Source organism: Salvelinus sp. IW2-2015, linkage group LG37, assembly GCF_002910315.2.
Source record: "Salvelinus sp. IW2-2015 linkage group LG37, ASM291031v2, whole genome shotgun sequence".
In the NCBI taxonomy this organism is placed as follows: domain Eukaryota; kingdom Metazoa; phylum Chordata; class Actinopteri; order Salmoniformes; family Salmonidae; genus Salvelinus; species Salvelinus sp. IW2-2015.
In genome coordinates this window covers 10,301,990-10,327,891 of record NC_036876.1, presented here as the reverse complement: position 1 = coordinate 10,327,891, position 25,902 = coordinate 10,301,990, and the positions used below count along the sequence as shown (strand labels likewise).

Below are 25,902 nucleotides of genomic sequence, written 5' to 3'. Positions count from 1 at the left end.
TTGGCCTAGTTATGTCTCAATCAGACAGGTGTCTATCGTGGTCTCTGATAGATCATCTAGGTAGCCATGTTTTCCCACTATGTGTGGTAGTATATTTTCCGTCATGTTTTCACCATCGGGACTGTTTCGTTTCATTTTATGACTCTGTTCTTTTTTATTGTATCATCTATTAGAAAGAACTTAGATACCTGCCACGCTACATTAGTCCTTTGTATATTTCTACTCCCCTCAGACCGAAGAGATCGAAAGCCGTACATATATTCCTTCTGTTATTATTACTATCTTATTAATATTAACAATTATTATTCCATTTAAAACTGGTATGAGTAACCATTAATCAGTACAAATTTATTTAGCAATGTCTACGCAATAAAGCAATTGTAATCAAAATTGAATGAGGAGAGATAGGATGGAGAGAAAGGGAAGAAGGTGAAGAGAGAAGGAGATGATAGAGAGGGAAGAGAAAGAAGAAGAGAGAGAGAAGAGGAGAGAGAGAACTAAGAGAAGAGGAGAGAGAGGAAGAGAGGAAGAAGAAAGGGGAAGTAGGGGATAGAGAAGAAGGGGGGAGAATGAGAGAGATGAGTGAGGGAGGAGGGAGAGGGGAGGAGGGAGGAGAGGAAGGAGGAGGGAGGGAGAGACAACCCTACGCGTTAAAGTTTTTTTTTTTTTTTTTTTTACATTTTAGCAAATGTATTAAAAATAGAAAGAATAAATACCTTATTTACATAAGTATTCAGACCCTTTGCTATGAGACATGAAATTGAGCTCAGGTACATCCTGTTTCCAATGATCATCATTGAGATTCAATTGATTGGACAATTCAATTGATTGGACATGATTTGGAAAGGCACACACCTGTTTATATAAGGTCCCGCTGTTGACAGTGCATGTCAGAGCAAAAACCAAGCCATGAAGTCGAAGGAACTTGGAGACAGGATTGTGTCGAGGCACAGATCTGGGGAAGGGTACCAAAACATTTCTAACGCATTGAAGGTCCCCAAGAACACAGTGGGCTCCATCATTCTTAAATGGAAGAAGGTTGGAACCACCAAGACTCTTCCTAGAGCTGGCCACCCGGCCAAACTGAGCAATCAAGGAGGTGACCAAGAACCCGATGGTCACTCTGACAGAGTTCCAGAGTTCCTCTGTGGAGATGAGAGAAACTTCCAGAAGGACAACCATCTCTGCAGAACTCCACCAGTCAGGCCTTTGTGGTAGTCTAGCCAGACAGAACCAGTCCTCAGTAAAAGGCACATGACAGCTTGCTTGGAGTTTGCCAAAAGGCACTTAAAGAGTCTCAGACCATGAGAAACAAGATTCTCTAGATTCTCTGGTCTGATGAAACCAAGATTGAACTCTTTGGACAAGCTTCACATCTGGAGGAAACCTGGGACCATCCCTACGGTAAGGCATGGTGGTGGCAGCATCATGGTGGTGGCAGCATCATGCTGTGGGGATGTTTTTCAGAGGCAGGGACTGGGAGACTAGTCAGGATCAAGGGAAAGATGAATGGAACAAAGTACAGAGCGATCCTTGATGAAAACCTGCTCCAGAGCGCTCAGGACTTTAGACTGGGGCAAAGGTTCACCATCCAACAGGACAACGACCATAAGCACACGGCCAAGACAATGCAGGAGTGGCTTCGAGACAAGTCTCTGAATATCCTTGAGTGGCCCAGCCAGAGCCTGAACTTGAACCCGATCAAACATCTCTGGAGAGCTGAAAATAGCTGTGCAGCGACGCTCCCCATCCAACCTGACAGAGCTTGAGAGGATCTGCAGAGAAGAATGGGAGAAACTCCCCAAATACAGGTGTGCCAAGCCTGTAGCATCATACCCAAGAAGACTCGAGGCTGTATTCGCTGCCAAAGGTGCTTCAACAAAGTACTGAGTAAAGGGTCTGAATACTTATGTAAATGTGATATTTATGGGCGTTTTATTTGTAATAAACTTGCAAAACTTTCTAAAAACCTGTTTTTGCTTTGTCATTATGGAGTATTGTGTGTGGATTGATGACGAAAAAAAGCTATTTAATACATTTTAGAATAAGGCTGTAATGTAACAAAATTTGGAAAAAGTCAAGGGATCTGATTACTTTCCTGATGCACTGTAATCCATCATGCCAAATGGAATCAAAAACATTCTTAAAATCAACATATCATGTCAATACTTTCCCTCTGTTTTTCTGATGAACATGCTGGTTTATTAACATGTGTAATGTGTATGCGGTCTGTTGTTCTGTGTTTGGGTAGACAACCAATTCGTTTTTTTGCTGAGAACTCTCTCTCTCTCTCTCTCTCTCTCTCTCTCTCTCTCTCTCTCTCTCTCTCTCTCTCTCTTCTTCTCTCTCTCTCTCTCTCTCTCTCTCTCTCTCTCTCTCTCTCTCTGCAGTCACTGAGATGCTGGTCAACGTGTTAAGCATCTGCTCCAATGATGAGCTGACGACTGACGAAGAGATCGATGGTAAGTCTGTGTTCACAGCAGTGGCAGAACTTTCAATTAAATTTAATTTCCCCCCTTCCAGTTTTATCATTGGAATGTGATACAAAACGAGGCAACGGTGTGCTTTAGGACCATGCGTACGCCTCCTAGCGATCGGGTAGACTGTGTTTATCCGACTGGATAACAAAAATGTAAAATAAGTTATGTCTCCCCCACTTATAAAACCAAAGTTGCATTTCCTGTTTCACAGGGTGGTGTGCCCTCGTTGCCACGATAGGTTAGACACACCCAATTCCCTTTCTCCTTTTTACATGCAGGTGCTCCACTTTCTCAGCTCCACTCTAAACCATTGATAAGTATGCAAATGGAATTTAAGCTAAAACTCAAATGCAATTGCTAATGACATGACATTGCTAACTCCCCTCTGAGTGTTGGAATGACCCTTGGGATGGTGAAATGAATATGTGGAAGTAAATGAGTGGAAGGAGCAACTGTATAGAAACAGTGAGAATGGGGAATTGGGCATGGAAGGACAACGATCATTATGGGGTTGTGTCTCTCGGTGTTTGACTTGACTTCCACTAGAGGGCAGCCTCGACCGATGGAACATTCATCAGCTCAACAAGCATACATTTCACATGTACTTTCTTTGGATCCGCAGTAGAACATGACAGTGCAAGATGCCCGCATGGATTCGCACGCCTTTTTATCCTATGTTGGGGGATAGCTATTAGCTACTATGTAACACAGTTTGTTACAAAAGTCAACACGTGCCACAATTCTCTTCAGGTTGCGTATCTATGGGTGGAACACACCGTGTTCCTGGTATTCAATGCCTCCTGATTTCTCATTCCATTCATTCCTTATCTTACAGCTCATTCAATTGGGTACCATTTAACACTAGTAGGCTCCATTGTACAACATAATGGCCAGACGCATTCTCTCGGTAGAGATGGTTTGGAACACCCATTCCTAGAAAAGCCCTTTAGATACTCCATCGTGCCTCTTACTTACCAAGTCACACACGTCACCATAACTCTATAGTGAGGGGGAAGGAATGCTTAGGTCATATCCTGTTCCTGTATGGCAGGAAGTGGTGTGGTGTAGAACATGGATTCTAACCCTTGACCCTAACGTTACTAGTTGACAGACACTCCTTAGTCACTTACAACCTTGGTGACTTAGTCGCTAACATCTCATCATTTCCTCATTTTCTTTTCTTAAATGACTTTCTTCAATAGTTCAATATCCATTGTGTCGATGTTCATATTCTCTGCATTATGTATTTCTGTTTCTCTTCTCTCGCTCTCTCATGTATCCCTCTTCTCTTCATCTCTGTCTGACTCTCATTCTGTCTCTCTTTCATTTCTCGCTCTCTCTTTCATTTCTCGCTCTCTCTTTCATTTCTCGCTCTCTCCTTCTCCCCGATGCTGTGATTATTTCACACCTCATTTAATGTGTCTTCCTTCTTTTCTGTTCTTCCAGAGTTTTGTTTTAATAATCCATTGCTTTTCTTTATGCCGCCTCTTTTTCTCTTTCCTCTCCACCTCTTCCTCCTCATTGTCCTTCTCATTCGCTTTTTCTGTAATTCTTCAGCCGTCCATCCACTGATCTGTCATCTTTTCTTTTCTCTTCTGGGGGTGTTCTTGAGAAGGACATCTAATATATGCCCCCAAGAAAGGTACAACCCTCAGCTCTACTGTCGTGTGCCAATATACCTTTTTTTGGTGGTGCTTGCTCAGGAACGTGCACTTTGGGAACCAAATGACTAACACAATACATAAATGTGTTGTAACATTTATGCTCAGTTTGGTTACTGATGTTGATATTGATCAGTAAAAATGTCAAATGTATTGATCAAAAAAATAATCATTTTACAGACATACCCCAATTCAATCAATCGCAGATAACTGTGCTGTAGGTTCACTCAGAATGTTGACACTATACAGTTTTTTTAACGGAGAGGTATAGTTTTGCGTGTTAAACAGCTTGCATGGTGTGTTGGTTTTAATACGGTTAACTTAAACATAGCTTTCCTGCAGTACGGTTATCTGCACTTGATTGAATTAAAGCTAGCCTATAGCTTCAATAGAAACAGTGTAGTGTTGTCAGTCCTAACACACCATATAGACCAGTGGTCACCAACCGGTTGATCACGATCGACTGGTCGATCTCCAAGCCATTCCTAGTCGATCGCCAAAGAGTTCTGTAAAAAACCCAACGATAAAGCCTTGCGTTCCTATTTTCGTTTCACACTGTTGACGGTAGGTGCACTTCATTCAGAAGCCCTAGCGCTGGGAAGGCAAAGTGTTCTCATTTTGAACCATTTTATGTGTGTGAAGGTAGAACTCTGCTTACCCGTCAGGCCCAGAGAGAAAATCAAGTGCACCTATAGGCCTATCTCTGGCCAATCAGATAGCTCAGATCACTGTATCTGCACAGTTTCCTTGCGCCATGGACTGTAAAAAGAAGCCCTGAACGCACAGCAAAGTTGATCATGTGATATTTAAAAACTTTTAAAACCATGACTAGAGAGAGACTCAACAAATACACCAAAGAACTGCTGTTTTTATGAGTAGGTTTATGTTTAAGCTGTTATTCAGCACTGTCAAAACTTTGTTCAACAGTTTTATAAGCCATAACATGCGCATTTCAATAAGCTTGCATTGTTATTATTTGCAACTTGTGTCTTTTTTAATATCAAGGATTATTGAACTTCCTCTGATCATAGGAGTAACAGCATGAATTGGTGCATGAGGCAGAAGTAATGCAGTGCGACTTAAGTTTCGCCATCAGCTGGAAGACTGATGGAAGACCCGCCCTCCTCAGAGGAGGGCGGGAGAGAGGAGAGAGGAGGGGCGGTGTGTCGGGTGAGAGGCAGCCTCATCAGTGCTCCCTCCCTCCGCTCAGACTGACTATCAGATGCAGGCCATCAATCCAGTAATAAAAAGCGAATTATTATGCTCACTCAGTTGTGCCTCACAAGTTATACAACAAATTATGTATTACCAGTTTGATCATATACGTAACATTTAGAAATATAATTTCAAAATGGTCAGAGAAGAACAACATTGGCAGGGCAATTCAAGTGTAGCCAATATGCAGCGATAATGTATTGAGCCTATAGCCTACTGCACAAACCTGATTGCTACAGAACTGTTTTTAATTGGTTAATGTTGCATAGGCTTATGTTTTTTTTAAGTCATGTAATAAAAACTCAGAAAGTGATCTTGACTCAGAAAAGGTTGGTGACCACTGATATAGACCATTATTTGTGCCCAAACTTCTAGCAAGCTATACTGAACTAAAATCTAAACGCAACATGTAAAGTGTTGGACCCATGTTTCATGAGATGAAATGAAAGATCCCAGGAATTTTCCATACGCAGAAAGAACTTATTTCGCTAAAATTGTGTGCACAAATTGGTTTACATCCCTGGCAGTGATCATTTCTCTTTTACAAAGATATTCCATCCACCTGACAGGTGTGGCATATCAAGAAGCTGATTAAACAGCATGATCATTATACAGATGCACTTTGTGCTGGGGACAATAAAAGGCCACTCTAAAATGTGCAGTTATTATTATTTTACTTTTTATCCATTTTTCTCCCCAATTGATAGTTACAGTCTTGTCCCATTGCTGCAACTCCCGTATGGACTCGGGAGAGGCGAATGTTGAGAGCCATGCGTCCTCCGAAACACGACCCACACCGCTTCCAGCCGCATCAATGTGTCAGAGGAACCACAGTGCACCTGGCGACCGAGTCAGCGTGCACTGCGCCCGGCCCGCCACAGGAGTCGCTAGTGTACGATGGGACAAGGACATCCCTGCCGGCCAAACCTTCCCCTAACCCGGGCGACTCTGGGCCAATTGTGCACCGCCCCATGGGTCTCTCGGTCGCAGCCGGCAGCTACAGAGCCTGGACTCGAACCCAGAAACTCTAGTGGCACAGCTAGCACTGCGATGCAGGGCCTTAGACCACTGCTCCACTCGGGAGTTCCTAAAATGTGCAGTTTTATTCACACAACACAATGCCACAGATGTCTCAAGTTTTGAGGGAGTGTGCAGTTGCCATGCTGACTGCAGGAATGTCCACCAGAGCTGTTGCCAGATCATTTATTTACCATAAGCCGCCTCCAACGTCATTTTAGAGAATTTGGCAGTACGTCCAACCGGCCTCACAACCACAGAAGACTTGTAACCTCGCCAGCCCAGGACCTCCACATTCGGCTTCTTCACCTGCGAGATCATCTGGGACCGGCCACCCGGACAGCTGATGAAGCTATTGGTTTGCACAACCAAAGAATTTCTGCACAAACTGTCAGAAACCGTCTCAGAGTAGCTCATCTGCGTGCTCGTCGTCCTCACCAGGGTCTTGACCTGACTGCTGTTCGGCGTCGTAACTGACTTCTTCAATGGGCAAATGCTCACCTTCGATGGCCACTGGCACACTGGAGAAGAGTAGACAGCGTGTATGACGTCGTGTGGGCGAGCAAGTTTACCCCATGGTGGAGGTGGGGTTATGGTATGGGCAAGCATAAGCTACGGACAACGAACACAATTGCACTTTTTCTATGGCAATTTGAATGCACAGAGATACCGTGTCGGGATACTGAGGCCCATTGTCGTGCCATTCATCTGCCGCCATCACCTCATGTTTCAGCATGATAATGCACGGTCCCGTGTCGCAAGGATCTGTACACAATTCCTGGAAGCTGAAACGTCCCAGTTCTTCCATGGCCTGCAAACTCACCAGACATGTCACCCATTGAGCATGTTTGGGATGTTCTGGATCGACATTGTGCGACAGTGAGTTGCAGTTCCCACCAGACATCCAGCAACTTCACACAGCCATTGAAGAGGAGTGGGACATTCCACAGGCCACAATCAACAGCCTGATCAACTCTATGTGAAGGAGATGTGTCACGCTGCATGAGGAAAATGGTGGTCACACCAGATACTGACTGGTTTTCTGATCCACGCCACTATCTTTTTTTTAAAGGTATCTGTGACCAACAGATGCATATCTGTATTCCCAGTCATTTGAAATCCACAGATTAGGGCCTAATGAATTTATTTTTTATGATTTGTTTCCTTATATGAACTGTAACTCAGTAAAATCTTTGTAATTGTTGCATGTTGCGTTTATATTTTTGTTCAGTGTATATCTTAACAAGAAAAGACATCACCCATGCGCAGGGATACTCAATACTCCCCCTAGTGGTCCGTTCAAAGGAACACACTCCACTAGAGTCTTTCACTGTTCTCTGCATACTCTCTCTCTCTCTCTCCATATATTTCTAAGCACTCGCGTTAATTTCCATCTCTCACACTCCACCTGTATTTTGATGTAGTATAATTTTCTTATGTGGTATGATTTTGTTGTGAGGCCCACATTTACTATAAATGACTCCTGTGCTAAAAACAGCTCAATGATTCAAGTGTCAAATAAATGTTACATAAACATTTAGGGTAGGATTCCTTTCTATCGGTAGTAGTCACTCACACACATACGTAGACAAAAAGCACAACTTAGTGTTAGGTTTTACCAGCTCATGTATGGTAGTGAAGACACCTTAAAGAAAATGCCTCACCCAGATAAGCAGTGATGGTTGGAAACGGCCTGACTGTCTGACCCTGACAACTGTGTGTGTGTGTGTGTGTGTGTGTGTGTGTGTGTGTGTGTGCGTGTGTGTGTGTGTGGTGTGTGTGGGTGTGGTGTGTGTGTGATGTGTTGTGTGTGTGTGTGTGTGTGTTGTGTGTTATTATAGGTGCACAGCCTCTGCACGCAAGGAAGTAATCCGGAACAAGATCCGTGCCATTGGCAAGATGGCCAGGGTATTCTCTGTCCTCAGGTATTTATTGGGAATCATCGATGCATGTCTAGGTGTGCAGTTCCTGTCTACCTACAGTGCATTCAGGAAAGTATTCAGCCTTATTCTAAACTGTATTCAATTAATTAATCAGTCTACATACAATATCCCATTATGACAAAGCGAGAAAAAAAAGTTACCTTCTTTACATAAGTATTCAGATGTTTTGCTATAAGACTCAAAATTGAGCTCAGGTGGATCCTGTTTCCATTGATCATCCTTGATGTTTCTACAACTTGATTGGAGTCCACCTGTGGTAAATTCAATTGATTTGACATGATTTGGAAAGGCACACACCTGTCTATATAAGGTCCCACAGTTGACAGTGCATATCAGCCAAAAACAAGCCATGAGGTTGAAGGAATTGTCCGTAGAGCTCCGAGACAGGATTGTGTCGAGGCACAGATCTGGGGAAGGATACCAAAAAACAATGCAGCATTGAAGGTCCCCAAGAACGCAGTGGCCTCCATCGTTCTTAAATGGAAGAAGTTTGGAACCACCAAGACTCTTCCTAGAGCTGGCCACCCGGCCAAACTGAGCAATCGGGGGAGAAGGGCCTTGGTCAGGGAGGTGACCAGGAACCAGATGGTCACTCTGACAGAGCTCCAGAGTTCCTCTGTGGAGATGGGAGAATCTTCCAGAACAACAACGATCTCTGCAGCACTCCACCAATCAGGCCTTTATGGTAGTGGCCAGACGTAAGCAAGTCCTCAGTAAAAGGCACATGACAGCCCGCTTGGAGTTTATCAAAAGGCACGTAAAGACTCTCAGATCTTGAGAAACAAGATTCTCTGGTTTGATGAAACCAAGATTGAACTCTTTGGCCTGAATGCCAAGCGTCACATCTGGAGAAAACCTGGTACCATCCCTACGGTGAAGTATGGTGGTGGCAGAATCATGCTGTGGGGATGTTTTTCAGCGGCATGGACTGGGAGACTAGTCAGGATCGAGGGAAAGATGAACGGAGCAAAGTACAGAGCGATCCTTGATGAAAACCTGCTCCAGAGCACTCAGGACTTCAGACTGGGGCGAAGGTGTACCTTCCAATGTGACAATGACTCCAAGCACACGTCCAAGACAACGCAGGAGTGGCTTCAGGACAAGTCTCTGAATGTCCTTGAGTGGCCCAGCCAGAGCCCGGACTTGAACCTGATCTAACATCTCTGGAGAGACCTGAAAATAGCTGTGCAGCGATGCTCCCCATCCAATCTGACAGAGCTTGAAAGGATCTGCAGAGAAGAATGGGAGAAACTCTCCAAATACAGGTGTGCCAAGTTTGTAGCCAAGAAGACCCAAGAAGACTCAAGGTTGTAATCGCTGCCAAAGGTGCTTCAACAAAGTACTGAGTAAAGGGTGTGAATACTTATGTAAATGTTATATTTCATATTTTTGAAAACATTTCTAAAAATCTGTTTTTTCTTTGTCATTATGGGGTATTGTTTGTAGATTGATGAGGGAAAAAAGCTATTGAATCAATTTTAGAATAAGGCTGTAACATAACAAAATGTGGAAAAAGTCAAAGGGTCTGAATACTTTACAAATGCACTGTATGTTTATGTATTTTATAATATGTGCCCAGTTACATGATCGTAGGCAGAAGTCAGCACATTGTACTTGACAGGATAGCTATTTGAAAGTTCAAAATCATGTGACTTAATAACAAACTCACAACTAGAAGAATACCAGACGAGCTAAATGCCTTTTATGCTCGCTTTGAGGCATGAAATACTGAAGCATGCATGAGAGCACCAGCTGTTCCGGACAACTGTGAGATCACGCTCTCCGTAGCCGATGTGAGCAAGACCTTTAAACAGGTCAACATTTACAATGCCGTGGGGCCAGATGGATTACCAGGACATGTACTCATAGCATGCCTGGACCAACTGGCAAGTGTCTTCACTGACATTTTCAACCTCTCCCTGGCCAAGTCTGTAATACCTACATATTTTAAACAGACCACCATAGTCCCTGTGCCCATAATAGCAAAGGTAACCTGCCTAAGTGATTACCGCCCCGTAGCACTCAAGTCGGTAGCCATGAAGTGCTTTGAAAGGATGGTCATGACTCACATCAACACCATCATGCCAGACACCCTAGACCCACTCCAATTCGCATACCACCCCAACAAATCCACAGATGACGCAATCTCAATCGCACTCCACACTGCCCTTTCCCACCTGGACAAAAGGAACACCTATGTGAGAATGCTGTTCATTGACTACAGATCAGCGTTCAACACCATAGTGCCCACAAAGCTCATCACCAAGCTAAGGACCCTGGGACTAAAAACCTCCCTCTGCAACTGAATCCTGGACTTCCTGACGGGCTGCCCCCAGGTGGTAAGGGTAGGCAACAACACATATGCAACAAAACTGGGGCCCCTCAGGGGTGCATGCTTAATACCCTCCTGAACTCCCTGGTCATCCATCATTGAGTTTGCTAACGACCCAACAGTGGTAGTCCTGATTACTGACAACGATGAGACAGCCTATAGGGAGGAGGTCAGAGACAACCTTTCAATGTGAGCAAGACAAAGGAGCTGATCGTGGACTGGCCGAACACGCCTCAATTAACATCGACGGGACTGAAGTGGAGTGGGTCGAGAGTTTCAAGTTCCTTGGTGTCCACATCACCAACAAACTATCATGGTCCAAACACACCAAGAAAGTTATGAAGAGGGCACGACAACACCTCTTCCCCCTCAGGAGACTGAAAAGATTTGGCATGGGTCCCCAGATCCTCAAAAGGTTCTACAGCCTCACCAGCGAGAGCATCCTGACTGGTTGCATTACCGCCTGGTATGGCAACTGCTCAGCATCTGACCGGAAGGCGCTACAGAGGTACTGGGCCGTACGCACTACCATCACTGTGGCCAAGCTTCCTGACATCCAGGACCTACAGTTGAAGTCGGAAGTTTACATACACTTATGTTGGAGTCATTAAAACTCGTTTTTCAACCACTCCACAAATTTCTTGTGAACAAACTATGGCTTTGGCAAGTCGGTTAGGACATCTAGTAATTCTTCCAACAATTGTTTACAGACAGATTATTTCACTTATAGTTCACTGTCTCACAATTCCAGTGGGTCAGAAGTTGACATACACTAAGTTGACTGTGCCTTTAAACAGCTTGAAAAATTCCAGAAAATTATGTCATGGCTTTAGAAGCTTCTGATAGGCTAATTGACATAATTTGTGTCAATTGGAGGTGTACCTGTGGATGTATTTCAAGGCCTAGTGTCAAACTCAGTGCCTCTTTGCTTGACATCATGGGAAAATCAAAAGAAATAAGCCAAGACCTCAGAGAAAGAATTGTCAATTTGCAAACGCCTGAAGGTACCACGTTCATCTGCACAAACAATAGTACCAAGAAAAGACACCATGGGACCACGCAGCCGTCATACCGCTCAGGAAGGAGACGCGTTCTGTCTCCTAGAGATGAACGTACTTTGGTGCGAAATGTGCAAATCAACCCCAGAACAACAGCAAAGGACGTTGTGAAGAAGCTGGAGGAAACAGGTACAAAGTGATCTATATCCACAGTAAAACGAGTCCTATATCGACATAACCTGAAAGGCCGCTCAGCAAGGAAGAAGCCACTGCTCCAAAACCGTCATAAAAAAGCCAGACTACGGTTTGCAACTGCACATGGGGACAAAGATCATACTTTTTGGAGAAATGTCCTCTGGTCTGGTGAAGGAAAAATAGAACTGTTTCGCCATAATGCCATCGTTATGTTTGGAGGAAAAAGGGGGACGCTTGCAAGCTGAAGAACACCATCCCAACCGTGAAGAACGGGCGTGGCAGCATCATGTTGTGGGGGTGCTTTGCTGCAGGAGGGACTGGTGGACTTCACAAAATAGATGGCATCATGAGGGCGGAAAATTATGTGGATATATTGAAGCAACATCTCAAGACATCAGTCAGGAAGTTAAAGCTTGGTCACAAATGGGTCTTCCAAATGGACAATGACCCCAAGCATATTTCCAAAGTTGTGGCAAAATGACTTAAGGACAACAAAGTCAAGGTATTGGAGTGGCCATCACAATGCCCTGACCTCAATCCTACAGAAAATGTGTGGGCAGAACTGAAAAAGCGTGTGCGAGCAAGGAGGCCTACAAACCTGACTCAGTTACACCAGCTCTGTCAGGAGGAATGGGCCAAAATTCACCCAACTTAATGTGGGAAGCTTGCGGAGGCTACCCGACACGTTTGACCCAAGTTAAAAAAAATTAAAGGCAATGCTACCAAATACTAATTGAGTGTATGTTAACTTCTGACCAACTGGGAATGTGATGAAAGAAATAAAAGCTGAAATAAATCACTACTATTAGAAACATTTCACATTCTTAAAATAAAGTGTTGATCCTAACTGACCTAAGACAGGGAATTTTTACTAGGATTAAATGTCAGGAATTGTGAAAAACTGAGTTTAAATGTATTTGGCTAAGGCGTATGTAAACTTCCGACTTCAACTGTATATACTAGGCGGTGTCAGAGGAAGGCCCAACAAATTGTCAAAGACTCCAGTCACCCAAGTCATAGACTGTTCTCTCTGCTACCAAGTGGTACCGGATTGCCAAGTCTAGGACCAAAGGCTCCTTAACAGCTTCCACCCCCAAGCCATAAAACTGCTGAACAACTAAACTAATCAAATGGCCACCCGGACTATTTACATTGAACCCTACCCCCTTTTGTTTTTATACTGCTGCTACTCGCTGTTTATTATCTAAGCATAGTCACTATTTAGTAAATATTTTATTAACTCTATTTCTTGAACTGCATTGTTGGTTAAGGGCTTGTAAGTAAGCATTTCACGTTAAGGTTGTATTTGGCTCATGTGACAAATACAATTGGATTTCATTTGAATTAGGCTTCAATGAAAACCTTTTACCGTAGGCCAAAATTCTTTATGTATTACTAATTAACGTATACTGTATTTGATTAAATACTTATTTTTGGCATGGCGCGTCGACCAACCTCGTCCCCAATTATCACTTAAAGTAACTGTCCAGTGAAATTCTCACTTTTAAAAGTTAACATTCTGTTGTTGACTCATCCTATGCACGTATTTGTGGCCAAAGCCTAAATTGGAGAAGAAACACCTCAAACTTGTTGTCACGAACATCAAAGGAAGTAGACCAAAGCGCAGCGTGGTGAGCATACATATTCCTTTTTATTGATGACGTCGACAAAAACAATAAATAATACAAAAACGACCGTGACGCTTAAGGTTATAGTGCCACAAACAAAGACAACTTCCCACACTGAAAGGAGGGAAAAGGGCTACCTAAGTATGGTTCCCAATCAGAGACAACGATAGACAGCTGTCCCTGATTGAGAACCATACCCGGCCAAAACATAGAAATACAAAAACATAGAATGCCCACCCCAAATCACACCCTGACCAAACCAAATAGAGACATAAAAAGGCTCTCTAAGGTCAGGGTGTGACACTTGTATCTCAAACAGACTGTTTCAAACATGATGTCATGTTGGCTCATTGGCTGAGCTGGACAATCAGCGGTCTACTCGAATGAATATATTTGAATGACTGGTATACGCCCACACCATTCTGTTGTTGGGGCACGACTACATTATTCAAACACAGGAAATATGCTTTTTAACAAACTTAATTACCATTTTTTGTAAGGAAAACTATTTCACTCAAATGTTTATTTATTATAGGTCATATTTCATAGAAATCTTGAAACACTGGACAGTTACTTTTTAAATAGTGAAAAGGTCTTCCTGTGTCTCAACTCTTCCTGTTCAGTGCTCCTTTTCTGTTTAAACTCTCACTTCCGGGTTCAACTCCCAATAGATAATAATAATAATTTATTAAACTTTTATAGCACTATTCATTAAATAAAGACATTTCAAAGTGATGTCAAGCAATAACAACAGCAAAAAAACAAGCAATTTAAAAACAACATCCTAAATCATCGTGGTCAAGAGACTGAACGTTGAGAAAGTTCATGGCTTGATTGTCATTTCATACAGCTGAAGCAACAGGAGCAAGAACTTTCATAAACATTGAGCTAATAAACAGCTTCATGGTTAGTTGAATCCAGTTCCATTTCTTTCTTTGTTGTCCCTGCAGGGAGGAGAGTGAGAGTGTGTTGACACTGAAAGGGCTGACCCCCACCGGCATGCTGCCCAGTGGAGTGCTGTCCGGAGGCAAGGAGAAGCTCCAGAATGGTACGCCCCACAACACACACCCTGGACCTCCATGCCTAGCCCACAACACCCCTCACAATCCCCAGGCCACCGTGTTCCGCCCCCATCAATACACACTTATACAAATATTTAATTAGCAACGCATCTACCTCAAAGACAAGCAGTTACCTGATACTTATTTCGCACATTTTTTTTCTCTCAGGACATTTTCTCTTAAACCCGGTATATTTCTTTACGACTTTTATGTCATAGAACACAGTTGCAGCAGTGGGAAATACAATGTAACTATCTGTATTCAATATAAACATTACTGCAGCAAAGTTACCCTAGAATAAGCTAATATCTAAGTACTGCAAAGTTGTCCCTTTCTCTGATGTTGGTTTTACATAATACCGTCATAAAATGTTAGAAGTTTTTCGCCATTGTCTCTTAATGCTGTCATGCTTTCCTTACCCCCCCCCCCCCCCCCCCCTCCACTTTCTCTCTGAAATCTACTGGTTATATCTCAAATATTGTCTCTGTCTTCTTCTTTCTCCTCTTTCCCTAGAAACCACAGGTATAATCTGTTGTGCAAGTATTGTGTCAGCAGTGTTTTGTGAGAATATTGTAGAATTCACCCTCCCATGTTGAATTCCAAACACTCCCAAAAACAGTCTGACGATCGAGCTCCTTTACGTGACAGACTAGCATTATAAGATGCTTTTCCACAGGGAAGACATTTCTTCCAAAGATGACAAGTGGAATTGAATAATCTACCGACGGAATCAGGCTATAACATAGACAATTTAGAATTTGAATTTATTTTAAATAGAACAAAATCATGTCCTTTGATTTGACAAATTTGAAGTGATTTTTAAGATGTCAGGGAAGGCTAGGTACCGAGTAAGATGCAAAGGATGAATTGGAATTGACATAAACAACCGTGTATGAAAGGGGATACATATTATCTACCTTGTCACCCACAAACAAGGCAGAAATCCAAAGAACTTCATTCTCCTCTCTTTGGTTCTCTTGGTCAGTTTAAGTCTCCTCTATCAGTTGTTTTAGAATGTAGGCCTACAGTGAATTTAAGTCATGTTTTAGAGCCTCTATTGCTCTCAACCGTCAACATCTATTTCTGGGTTCACTTCTCCCGAAGTTTACCACAGAAATGCTACATGTTTGCCCTATAAACAGTAGTCTATAGCTTTATCTCAAACACACACACACACACGCACACGCACACACACACACACACACACACACACACACACACACACAAATATACTCACACACATACACACAAACCACACATTGTTGATTCCGACTGCATAGGGGCAACCATGTACAGTAGTTCCCAGTGATGCAACGATGGGCCGAAGCCATCCAATGGAGATGCAGTAGCGAGGAGGAGCCATGTTGGGAGGCAGAGTGACGTTCAAAGAGATTTTCTGTCGCAGCATTGGTAGAATCACAGCTCGCCATAGGCTCCTATTGTTCAGACAGTCTCCAATGTGCTTCTACCGCAATGTTGTGCAATCCATCAACCACTTGGTTTCTTTTGGACCTCCTTATAGCTTTCCTGTGTGTGTACGTCGCTCTTGTGCATTATGTATCGTACCTCCATAGCCACATCGACCTGTTCAAGTGTAGAACTGTAGCCGCTAAGTATTATTTGCAGTCCCACCCGAGCCCATTTCTTTTTCTCTGTGTGCACCACCTGAGTACAGAGTCATTTCTGTATTTCTGGTGATAAGTGTTTGATGATAAGTATTGCTAAAAAACAGAAGGAGTTGTACGGTAAGTGGTAAGTGCATCAAAATATTCCCATGATGTGTTTTTTAAAGGTGCATCTGCTCTTTCGACGGTTCATGTCGAAAGAGCATGAACTGCGCTACAGTTCATGATAGCTAGTAGCCTATGTTTCTGAGAACATTTTGAATTCTTCTTTTCTTTTATCTGGTCTCGGCTGTTCAGTTGCAGCCGCGTTTATGACTTTGGCAGAGTTGTTTCTGTTCTCACTCACACGTCTACATGTACTGTACCCTAACTCCTGTTAAACACCGATCATATGTCACCCCCCCAACCCTGCTCCAGTGTGTAGTTTGTTGAGTGAGGATACATCAGACAGATATTCACATTCACCCCTTTGATAATCATCAACCTTCTCCAGTCCTACTTGTCACGACATCCCCCTTGCCGACATCCATTTTCTATAGCCGTCCAGCGCCGCTTCTTGTCCCTTTGTCAAACACGGGTGCCGTTTTTACAAAGCTCAAAATACCAGCGCACCACACGTGTCTACAATGGGTATTTGACTGGCTCCATTCCGTCTGTCACCTTTTTGGTTAACTACCCCCTTCCTTCTTTGTCTGTCTTAACACACCCGCTTGATTCCTGCTCCTCCTCAATTGAGTGTCCTCTGTCCGAAAAACACAGAGTTTTTTTTAACATTGTTGTCTTTGCATTGGCTCTCTCTTTTTGCTGCTCATTGACCGGTTCCTGGGAAAAACCAAATGAATTCCTCGCTGGTCACCCTTCTTCTCATTCGTTTTGCAACCCCCGTCTTCTTCTCTTCAGCTACTATTGAGGCTATTGAGGCAGACGAAGGTAACTAGGCCCGGCGGCCCTCTCTGTTGCTTCTTACCGCAATAGACAGGGGCCCCCGCCTGCTGCGTTTTCATCCATCTCGCCGTAGCTTGTTACAGAGTGTGTTGGGTGTTTGCGCTAACAAATTGTGGCATAATAATTAACCCCCCCCCCACCAAAAAAAGAGGGGGGGGTATAGAAAAGCCACACTTGTTTCAAAGGGGAACAAAGATCATATCACTGTTGAACAAAGATCATACTAGGCAGAGAGTATTAAATGCATTACTTTTCTTTTCACCTGCTAGGATATAGCCACCCTCCCCTCCCTCCCACCTACAAGGTTTTCAGCTTAGTCTGTATGTACATTGTTTTACAGTATCCCCTCCACTAAGTAGTGTCCACTCATACGTTTCTCTGAAAAACAACAGCACTCAGCAGGATATTATGTCACACCTGTGACTTCATACAACGCCCTATGCCCCTACACCAACTCATCCACCCACTCAGTCTTCCTATGAAAGACCGATCTGATTGTCCCCCTTTAAAACAACTAATACAGTTGTGCTTTGTCTTTGCACTAATATACGTTAGATATAAACAAATCAGAACAAAATTTGCTTTTCCAACAAAGGCTTTGAAAGCCAAATTGGACTCCAACTCCAAAAACAAAATGGGCAAACAAAGCCACGCAACAAAGAACAAGCTCAACTACGCACTAAATAGCGATTTGCTAGCTAGCTGCTACATATGTTGGAGAAGTTCAGCGACTCCTCATAAGCACCCCCTAGAGGATGACGTGCATCAGTGACGAGACTCTTTTAGCTTATTTTTACATGTGGTTCCTCTGTGGCCCTGCTGTGTCCTGTTCTCTTTGTTGCACTGCTAATAACCTGTGTCTGACCTGTACTATGCAGCAACACAACTGCAAGACCCATCAGCCCCCTCTCCCACACCCATAATTTAATAATATCGCTAATTCCTCCCAAATTTTTCCTCCTGATCCAGAAAAAGAATATCCTGAAAATGTAACTGCTGACTACCATTATAGCCCCCTTGTCCCTTAGTAACTTGCTGCATGTTCTGAGCAGGCTTAACAAGTGGTTAGCAACAAGTACCTTTTGTAGTAGTGTCTATGCATGTGAGCGTAGTCTCACTGTTGTAGTACTTTTCTGTGGTATACTGTATGTTTCAGTGTATGTGGGCCCCACTCTCTATTTACCATTCATTTTTCTCTTTTCCATTTCCTTGGTCCTTTTGTTTTGTTTGTGTAGTACAGTGGTGGGGTGGTCTGGTCCTGGGGGTCCTCAGGTGTTTTCAGTTGTGCCTTTTTGAAATATGCAGTCAAGTATCTTCAGGTTTATTTTTTGATAGAGCATCAGTTGCAAAATGTTGTTTTGACAGATTTTTTTTTATTTTTACACTATTTACTTCCACGTTCACTTTCACACTGAATCATTTGCAGATGTATTTTCCCCAAAATGCTTCATTTCATCTCATAATTGACTTACATACACTACTGGTCAAAAGTTTTAGAACACCTACTCATTCAAGGGTTTTTCTTTATTTTTTTACTATTTTCTACATTGTAGAATAATAGTGAAGATATCAAAACTATGAAATAACACATATGGAATCATGTAGTAACCAAAAAAGTGTTAAACAAATCCAAATATATTTTATATTTGAGATTCTTCAAATAGCCACCCTTTGCCTTGTTGACAGCTTTGCACACTCTTGGCATTATCTCAACCAGCTTCATGAGGTAGTCACCTGGAATGCATTTCAATTAACAAGTGTGCCTTCTTAAAAGTTAATTTGTTGAATTTATTTCCTTCTTAATGCGTTTGAGCCTATCAGTTGTGTTGTGACAAGGKGGGKGGGGGGGGGGGGGGATACAGAAGATAGCCCTATTTGGTAAAAGACCAAATCCATATTATGGCAAGAAAAGTTTCTTCAAGTGCAGTCGCAAAAACCATCAAGCGCTGTGATGAAACTGGCTCTCATGAGGACCGCCACTGGAATGGACGACCCAGAGTTACCTCTGCTGCAGAGGATAAGTTCATTAGAGTTACCAGCCTCAGAAATTGCAGCCCAAATAAATGGTTCACAGAGTTCAAGTAACAGACACATCTCAACATCAACTTTCACAGGAGACTGTGAATCAGGCCTTCATGGTTGAATTGCTGCAAAGAAACCACTACTAAAGGACACCAATAAGAAGAAGAGACTTGCTTGGGCCAAGAAACACGAGCAATGGACATTAGATCGGTGGAAATTTGTCCTTTGGTTTGGTCCAAATTTGAGATTTTTGGTTCCAACCGCCGTATCTTTGTGAGACGCGGTGTGGGTGAACGGATGATCTCCGCATGTGTATTTCCCACCGTAAAGCATGGAGGAAAAAGTGTTATGTGGGGGTGCTTTGCTGGTGACACTGTCTGTCATTTTATTTAGAATTCAAGGCACACTTAACCAGCATGGCTACCACAGCTTGCTGCAGCGATACGCCATCCCATCTGGTTTGCGCTTAGTGGGGCTATCCTTTGTTTTTCAACAGAACCATGACTCAACACACCTCCATGCTGTATAAGGGCTATTTGACCAAGAAGTAGAGTGATGGAGTGCTGCATCAGATGACCTGGCCTCCACAATCCCCTGACCTCAACCAAATTGAGATGGTTTGGGATGAGTTGGACTGCAGAGTGAAGGAAAAACAGCCAACCAGTGCTTGGCATATATGGGAACTCCTTCAAGACTGTTGGAAAAGCATTCCAGGTGAAGCTGGTTGAAAGAATGCCAAGAGTGTGCAAAGCTGTCATCAAGGCAAAGGGTGGCTACTTTCAAGAATCTCAAATATAAAATATATTTTGATTTGTTTAACACTTTTTTGGTTACTACATGATTCCATGTGTTATTTCATAGTTTGATGTCTTCATTATTATTCTACAATGTAGAAAATAGTGAAAATAAAGAAAAACCCTTGAATGAGTAGGTGTTCTAAAACTTTTGACCAGTAGTGTACATACTTTTCTGCTTGTGAGTTAATTATGTGATATATCAGCAGTGTTTTTACTTTTGTAAATATTTCCTGGTACAATGAAAACGTATTTACCTCCAGCACCAGACATACCCTCTTCAGTAGGTTTATGTTCAGTAGGATTATGTAATCCATTTGTCTTTCGGGTTATATAATTACGATAATATGGTAATTGGTGTTGATATTGTGTTGTCATTTACTCTGTTGAATTGTTCATATTGATTGTATTATAGTTCTCTAATGTCTTCAAAAGGCAGAATGAACACTGCATGGGATGGTTTATACCTATGATATTACAAGATGAGAATAAAAATAGATAGAATTGATCATTTAAGTGTTCAAGTGTCTCTGCATTAAGAAGTTAAGTTATATACATACTTATAAATACACACACCCAACGTGTATTCTTACTGTAGTTGTTTCTATGAAAACACTAAGCAGATGAAATGCACATTGGCGTAATACTATTGAGAGAAGTATAGTATAGAAATATATTTTTCTCACAAATAACTATGTTGTTAAAATGTCGATGCCGTGGTTTCTGTGGGTTGGCCTACTAAGCCTCTGCTCTGCTAACAACCATCAAGTGATTTTTCCATTCAGGTGCAATGGTTTATATAGTCAACCATTTCAGATAAATTGATTTTTATTCGTTGTATGGAATTCATTATTTTGTCATCACATGACTTGATTCCTATCACAATTAATTATTGACTCTGAACAAAACCAAAGACAACCCAAACACACTGATGTGTGTTTGTGCTTCTGAACCAGAAATAAGTTATTAAATATTGTACATGTCTTCTCTACTTCTCTCCTCTAAATCACCCATTCCCTCCATTTTCTCCTCTCCATCCCTCCATCCTCCAGCCATCAAGGGCTTCTCGCCCCAGCACAAAATCACCAGCTTTGCGGAGGCCAAGGGCCTGGACCGCATCAATGAGCGGATGCCCCCGAGGCGGGACGGCCTCCCCTCCGACGCCAGCCTCAACTCCCTCAACAAGGCTCTGTCCTCGGAGACCAATGGCACGGACGCCAAGGACAGCAGCAACATCCAGTGAAGGGGCACGCTCCACCACGGCTGGTGGTGGCAGCCTGTGGCGACCAGGGTGGGTCGAACTACGGAAAGTTATCGCTCGTTCACTTTTTCAGGCCCTTGGCCTCCTCGAAGCTGGTGATGACGTGCTTGATTCTGAGACGAGAGAGAGAGAGAGCAAGAGAGAGCAAGAGAGAGCGAGAGAGAGAGCGAGAGAGAGAGCGAGAGCGAGCGAGAGCGAGAGAGAGAGAGAGAGAGAGAGAGAGAGAGAGAGAGAGAGAGAGATTTTATGAAAGCCCCTAGCTCATTTTACTGCAGGGCTCGCCAACCCTGTTCCTGAAAAGCTACCCTCCTGTAGATTTTCGCTCCAACCCCAGTTATAACTACTGTAACCTGATTCAGCTTATCAACCAGCTAATTATTAGAATCAGGTACGCTTGATTAGGGGTGCAGTGAAAACCTACAGGACGGTTGCTCTCCGGGAACAGGGTTGGAGAGCCTGGTTTTACTGGATATGGCAATTTTGTGTAACTTCTTACTAACTATTGTACGTTTACAAAATACAGCACTAAAAAGGGCAAAACATAAAAAACATGTTTTTAACATATAAGGGTGTACAAACTAAGTAAGGACTATTTATTGATAACTTCTTTTGCTACTCTTATAAAATAGCTCTGAAATAAATTAGGCAGTCTTAAAAAGAATGTTGCAACATTGTTTAAATGCCCCCAAAAATTTAAGTTTTATGGTTTTGTACAGATTATGCTTACCTCAGGTTCATTTGGTGTGTGCTTTTGACCCAGATTTCTGGAAAATGGCAAATTATTACCTTGGTGATGAATACCTATTTTTTGGGAGTTTCATAACTGGAATTTACATTTATATATTATTTGCAAATATGTTTTTGTTGTTTTTTGGGAATATAGATTTTATTGTGGCTTGCTGGAATTCTGTGAGTGTTCATTTTTCTCTTTTTAAAGTATTGCGAACAAAGTAAACATAAAGAACCTATATTGTGTAAAAAAAACAATCAACTGAAAGTGTCTGCCTATGCATGTTTTATAAAATGAAACAAAGGAATGGATAAATGAATTGAATGCCTTGGCTACGGAGGCCTGTTTTTAAATGTAGTGCGCTTAGTGAATATATACTGGAAATGTATATCGGCATTCATTAAATTAACACCATGATAATGCTTTATATGCCTTCAACTTCTTTTATAATTGAAACATTTAACTATCTGAGATGGAAAAGGAATCATATTTTTAACATGCGCTTGTAAGTGCACACAGTCGGATTTAGCATGTTTGACAATTCTTGTGAGGTTTGTGGTTACATGTGGAACTCAAAATGCATGATAACTGTTAGTGCCATATAACGGTTTAGAAATCTTTGTTCTGTTTTGTAAACGTGGCCCAGAAAGTGTAATTTGATTACTATTATTATTAATGGTATTATTATTTGGAACTCTGCTTTGTATATCAGTTACAGGTTTGTTACTGCTTAATACTTTAAGATAAAACAAAAAAACGTTTCTTTTTTTTAAACTGCTTAAGTGCCCAAGTAATTCACTACACGACATAAAGCCTTGCTTTTGTAATTTAACTTCAAACCAGTTGGCAGATGAAGCATGCACTCAACTATGAAAAAGTATTTTATATTACTGTTCAATAAAAAATTTGCATGTATTTCAACTTAAATGAAACTGTTTATTTGTGTGTGGTATATTCCTATTCTCAGATTTCAAGTCAATGTAAACATAAAAAATAAAAAATGTATTACATCCTAAATATATACACTTTTGGAAATGTTTTAATGATGACTGAATGATGATTACATGGTGTACGCCAAAACATTCATAATGAGCTCTTCATAAATTATTATCTATAGCACACTTATTTCATAAATTGGATTTCATAGCTGCCTCCCAAAAAGTATGTATCTCTCTAGTCACTGGAACTTAAGAGACTTGGCTTAAAGGAGAATTCTGCTTTTTACAACCAAATCTACATTTTTGATGTAAATGGCATGTTATGGAAGGGTCCAGACACGTTTTTTGCAATTTCACTTGTTTTTGAGAAACTTAACCCAACCAGCAATTCACTTTCTCATACTCGTTGTGCAGTACGTGGCTCTAAACAAACATAGATAAATGTGCAAAAAATACCCTTAATACATCCTTTTAGAAACTGAAAAGCTATCAGTCTAATAATGCAGGTCTTTAGATTTAGTACACATGAAATTGTGTCATTCCAAACTTTATCCACAACGTTATATTCCATTTTGTGCAACTTGAGCTGTTTCCCCTTTCCAGCTGTTCCATTCTCCATCCAGCTTGCTGCTAGAATGGACGGAGAGGTATTTCTCGAGTCGCAACCAAATGGAATATAACGTTGCAGATAAAGTTTGGAATGACAAACTTGGGTGTTTTTGGGGAATTTGTTAAACTTTTTTCAGAGCCCCCATACTGCACAACGAAGATGAGGAAGTGACTCGCTGGTTGGGGTAAGTTTTTCAAAAACATGTGAAATCACAAAAAAAGTTTTTATAACATACCATTTACATAAAACATAGAGATTTAGTTGTAAAAAAAAAAGAAAATAAGCTAAATTCTCCTTTAAGGCTGTGAAAAACAGTGGCGGTCGGTGTTGTTTAAGGTGAGGGAGGATGATTCGTTTTTTTATTAACATTGCCTTATTTCTATTACAGCATATTGTATGACTGTCCTTCATATTTCATTCACCCAGCTCAATGTAACATCGATGGGTTTAGGCTACTACATGATGCTCGAATTTTCCCTGTAGCCATCATGAGGTTGCTACAACCTTGCCTATGAATAAAAAACTAATGTTTTTAGTTGTAGTTTTTTAGGGGATCAGCTTTAATATTGCAGATAGATTGTGGTTCCCATCAATGTAATTGTCTGCATCATTTCCAATCACCCATATATATATTTTTTTAATTACTTTAAATTATTATTATTATTTTCCCCTAACCCTACCACCCCTTCCCTAATTGGAGTAAACTAATGGACAAAAACACTTAGGCTTCTACTTCCAGTTTATACATACTTTATACATTTTACGGACACAGTATATTTTACAATAGTTATATTTTGTTTGTTTTTATTCCCATCCTTCAGCTACCTTCAACCCCTCCCATCTATCTCTGAAGACAATCCAGTTTTGATCTATTTTTGCCATATATTTTTCAACTGTGCTGTTTCACAAAGGTTCAGAACCTATCTACATTTTACTGACTCAGTATATTTTACATTACTTATCTTGTTATTTTTCGTTCCCCCCTTTACCCCCCCTTTACCCCCCCTTTACCCCCACTCAACCCCTCCCATCTGTCTTTGTACACCATCCAGTTTTGATTTCCATTTGTCATATATTTTTCAACTGGTTCTGAACCTTTCTATTCTCATAGTTTCTACAGATGTAAATTAAAGATAAACATTTTTGCTAAGATTATTATTATATTATTGATTGATTGACTATGACTTTTTAAATCCCCCAGCAGTGCTGTTTTCAGAGTTACCTCCAGGTAAATGTTACAATGCTACATACGGATACTACCAAAACAAAATATCTAATGATTCTGTCTCATCGCAGCAAAATCTGGAGAGCTGGGATGGTGTTATCCCCATATAACATTCTTTTGGTTACAAGAATTTTGTATATTCATTTAAATGGAAAAACTTGAAGTTTTGAGTCCAGAGTCGTTTTGTGTATGAGTTCATAAACCATGTGCCATGGAATCGGTACATCAAAAATCTCTTCCCAACTATTTTGTAATCTACATATATATGGCTCAAATGTCAATATTTTGATCCTTAAATTAAACTGGTATACTTTTTTATTCATCACAATTTTATCTAACCAATTTTGGTCTTTAATGCAGGGCCAACAGACAAGTTCCTTACTTTTTCCCCCTTCCATTTGCCTCTTCCATTTTTGCGGTAATGCTGTAATTAGTTGGTTGTAATTTTGGGTAGAGCAGACATTTCCATATATTTTTGTTAGCTGCATGTGTGACAACTCCACCAGTCCTATTTATGATATCATTTACAAAGATTATACTTTTTTTTATTTTTTTTTTATATATATTTCAATTTTTGCCTAAATGACATACCCAAATCTAACTGCCTGTAGCAAGGATATGCCATATTCTTGGTACCATTTGAAAGAAAACACATTGAAGTTTGTGGAAATGTGAATTGAATGTAGGAGAATATAACACAATAGATCTGGTAGAAGAAAACACAAAGAAAAAAAACGACATTTTTTTTTCTACCACCATCTTTGAAATGCAACAGAAAGGTCCCTATTCCAGCCATCACTCTGGTTGTAATTCCGATGGTGTCCACAAGATGGCAGCAGTGTATGTGCAACGTTTCAGACGGATAACCTGAAGGATGAGCGAACCACATGACATTTAGTGTGAAGTCACCCAGGTAGATTTGGGCAAATCGTGAAGGAGACATTTGCATTCATATTACATTTTTCTGCAAGAATATCAGCAAATCTGTATAGTTGGACTTTGATTTAGCTTTTCCATTATTAGTAGCCATATTATAAGTTCAACATTTGCAAAACAACCAGTTTTCATAACTCTGAATATTCTTATAATTTTTGTCCAAAAGGAAAAGGCATGCTGCCACAATAGGTTAGCACCTATAATCACCAACATATACAGGGTTTCCGGATACTCCCGTAAAGCCCAGCTCATTGGCTATCTAGCTAGCTTGACCCCGATTGGTGCT

General features: G+C 41.4%; 1 protein-coding gene across 2 annotated transcripts in view; it reads left to right on the top strand.

Moving 5' to 3' along the window:
• The window catches only part of LOC111960463 (protein phosphatase 3 catalytic subunit alpha), a 108,887-nt gene extending 85,959 nt beyond the window's left edge, over positions 1–22,928 (top strand). The window contains exons 10-14 of one of the 2 annotated variants that reach the window (XM_023982478.2): positions 2,391–2,472; positions 8,215–8,298; positions 14,420–14,517; positions 17,056–17,085; positions 20,969–22,928. In XM_023982478.2, coding sequence (XP_023838246.1) covers positions 2,391–2,472; positions 8,215–8,298; positions 14,420–14,517; positions 17,056–17,085; positions 20,969–21,159 — 485 coding nt within the window. In that variant the 3' untranslated portion in view covers positions 21,160–22,928. Of the gene's footprint in view, positions 1–2,390; positions 2,473–4,095; positions 4,296–8,214; positions 8,299–14,419; positions 14,518–17,055; positions 17,086–20,968 lie in introns of those variants that run through there. The other variant, XM_070437955.1, reaches the window with a different exon arrangement.
• Positions 22,929–25,902: the final 2,974 nt, after the last annotated feature.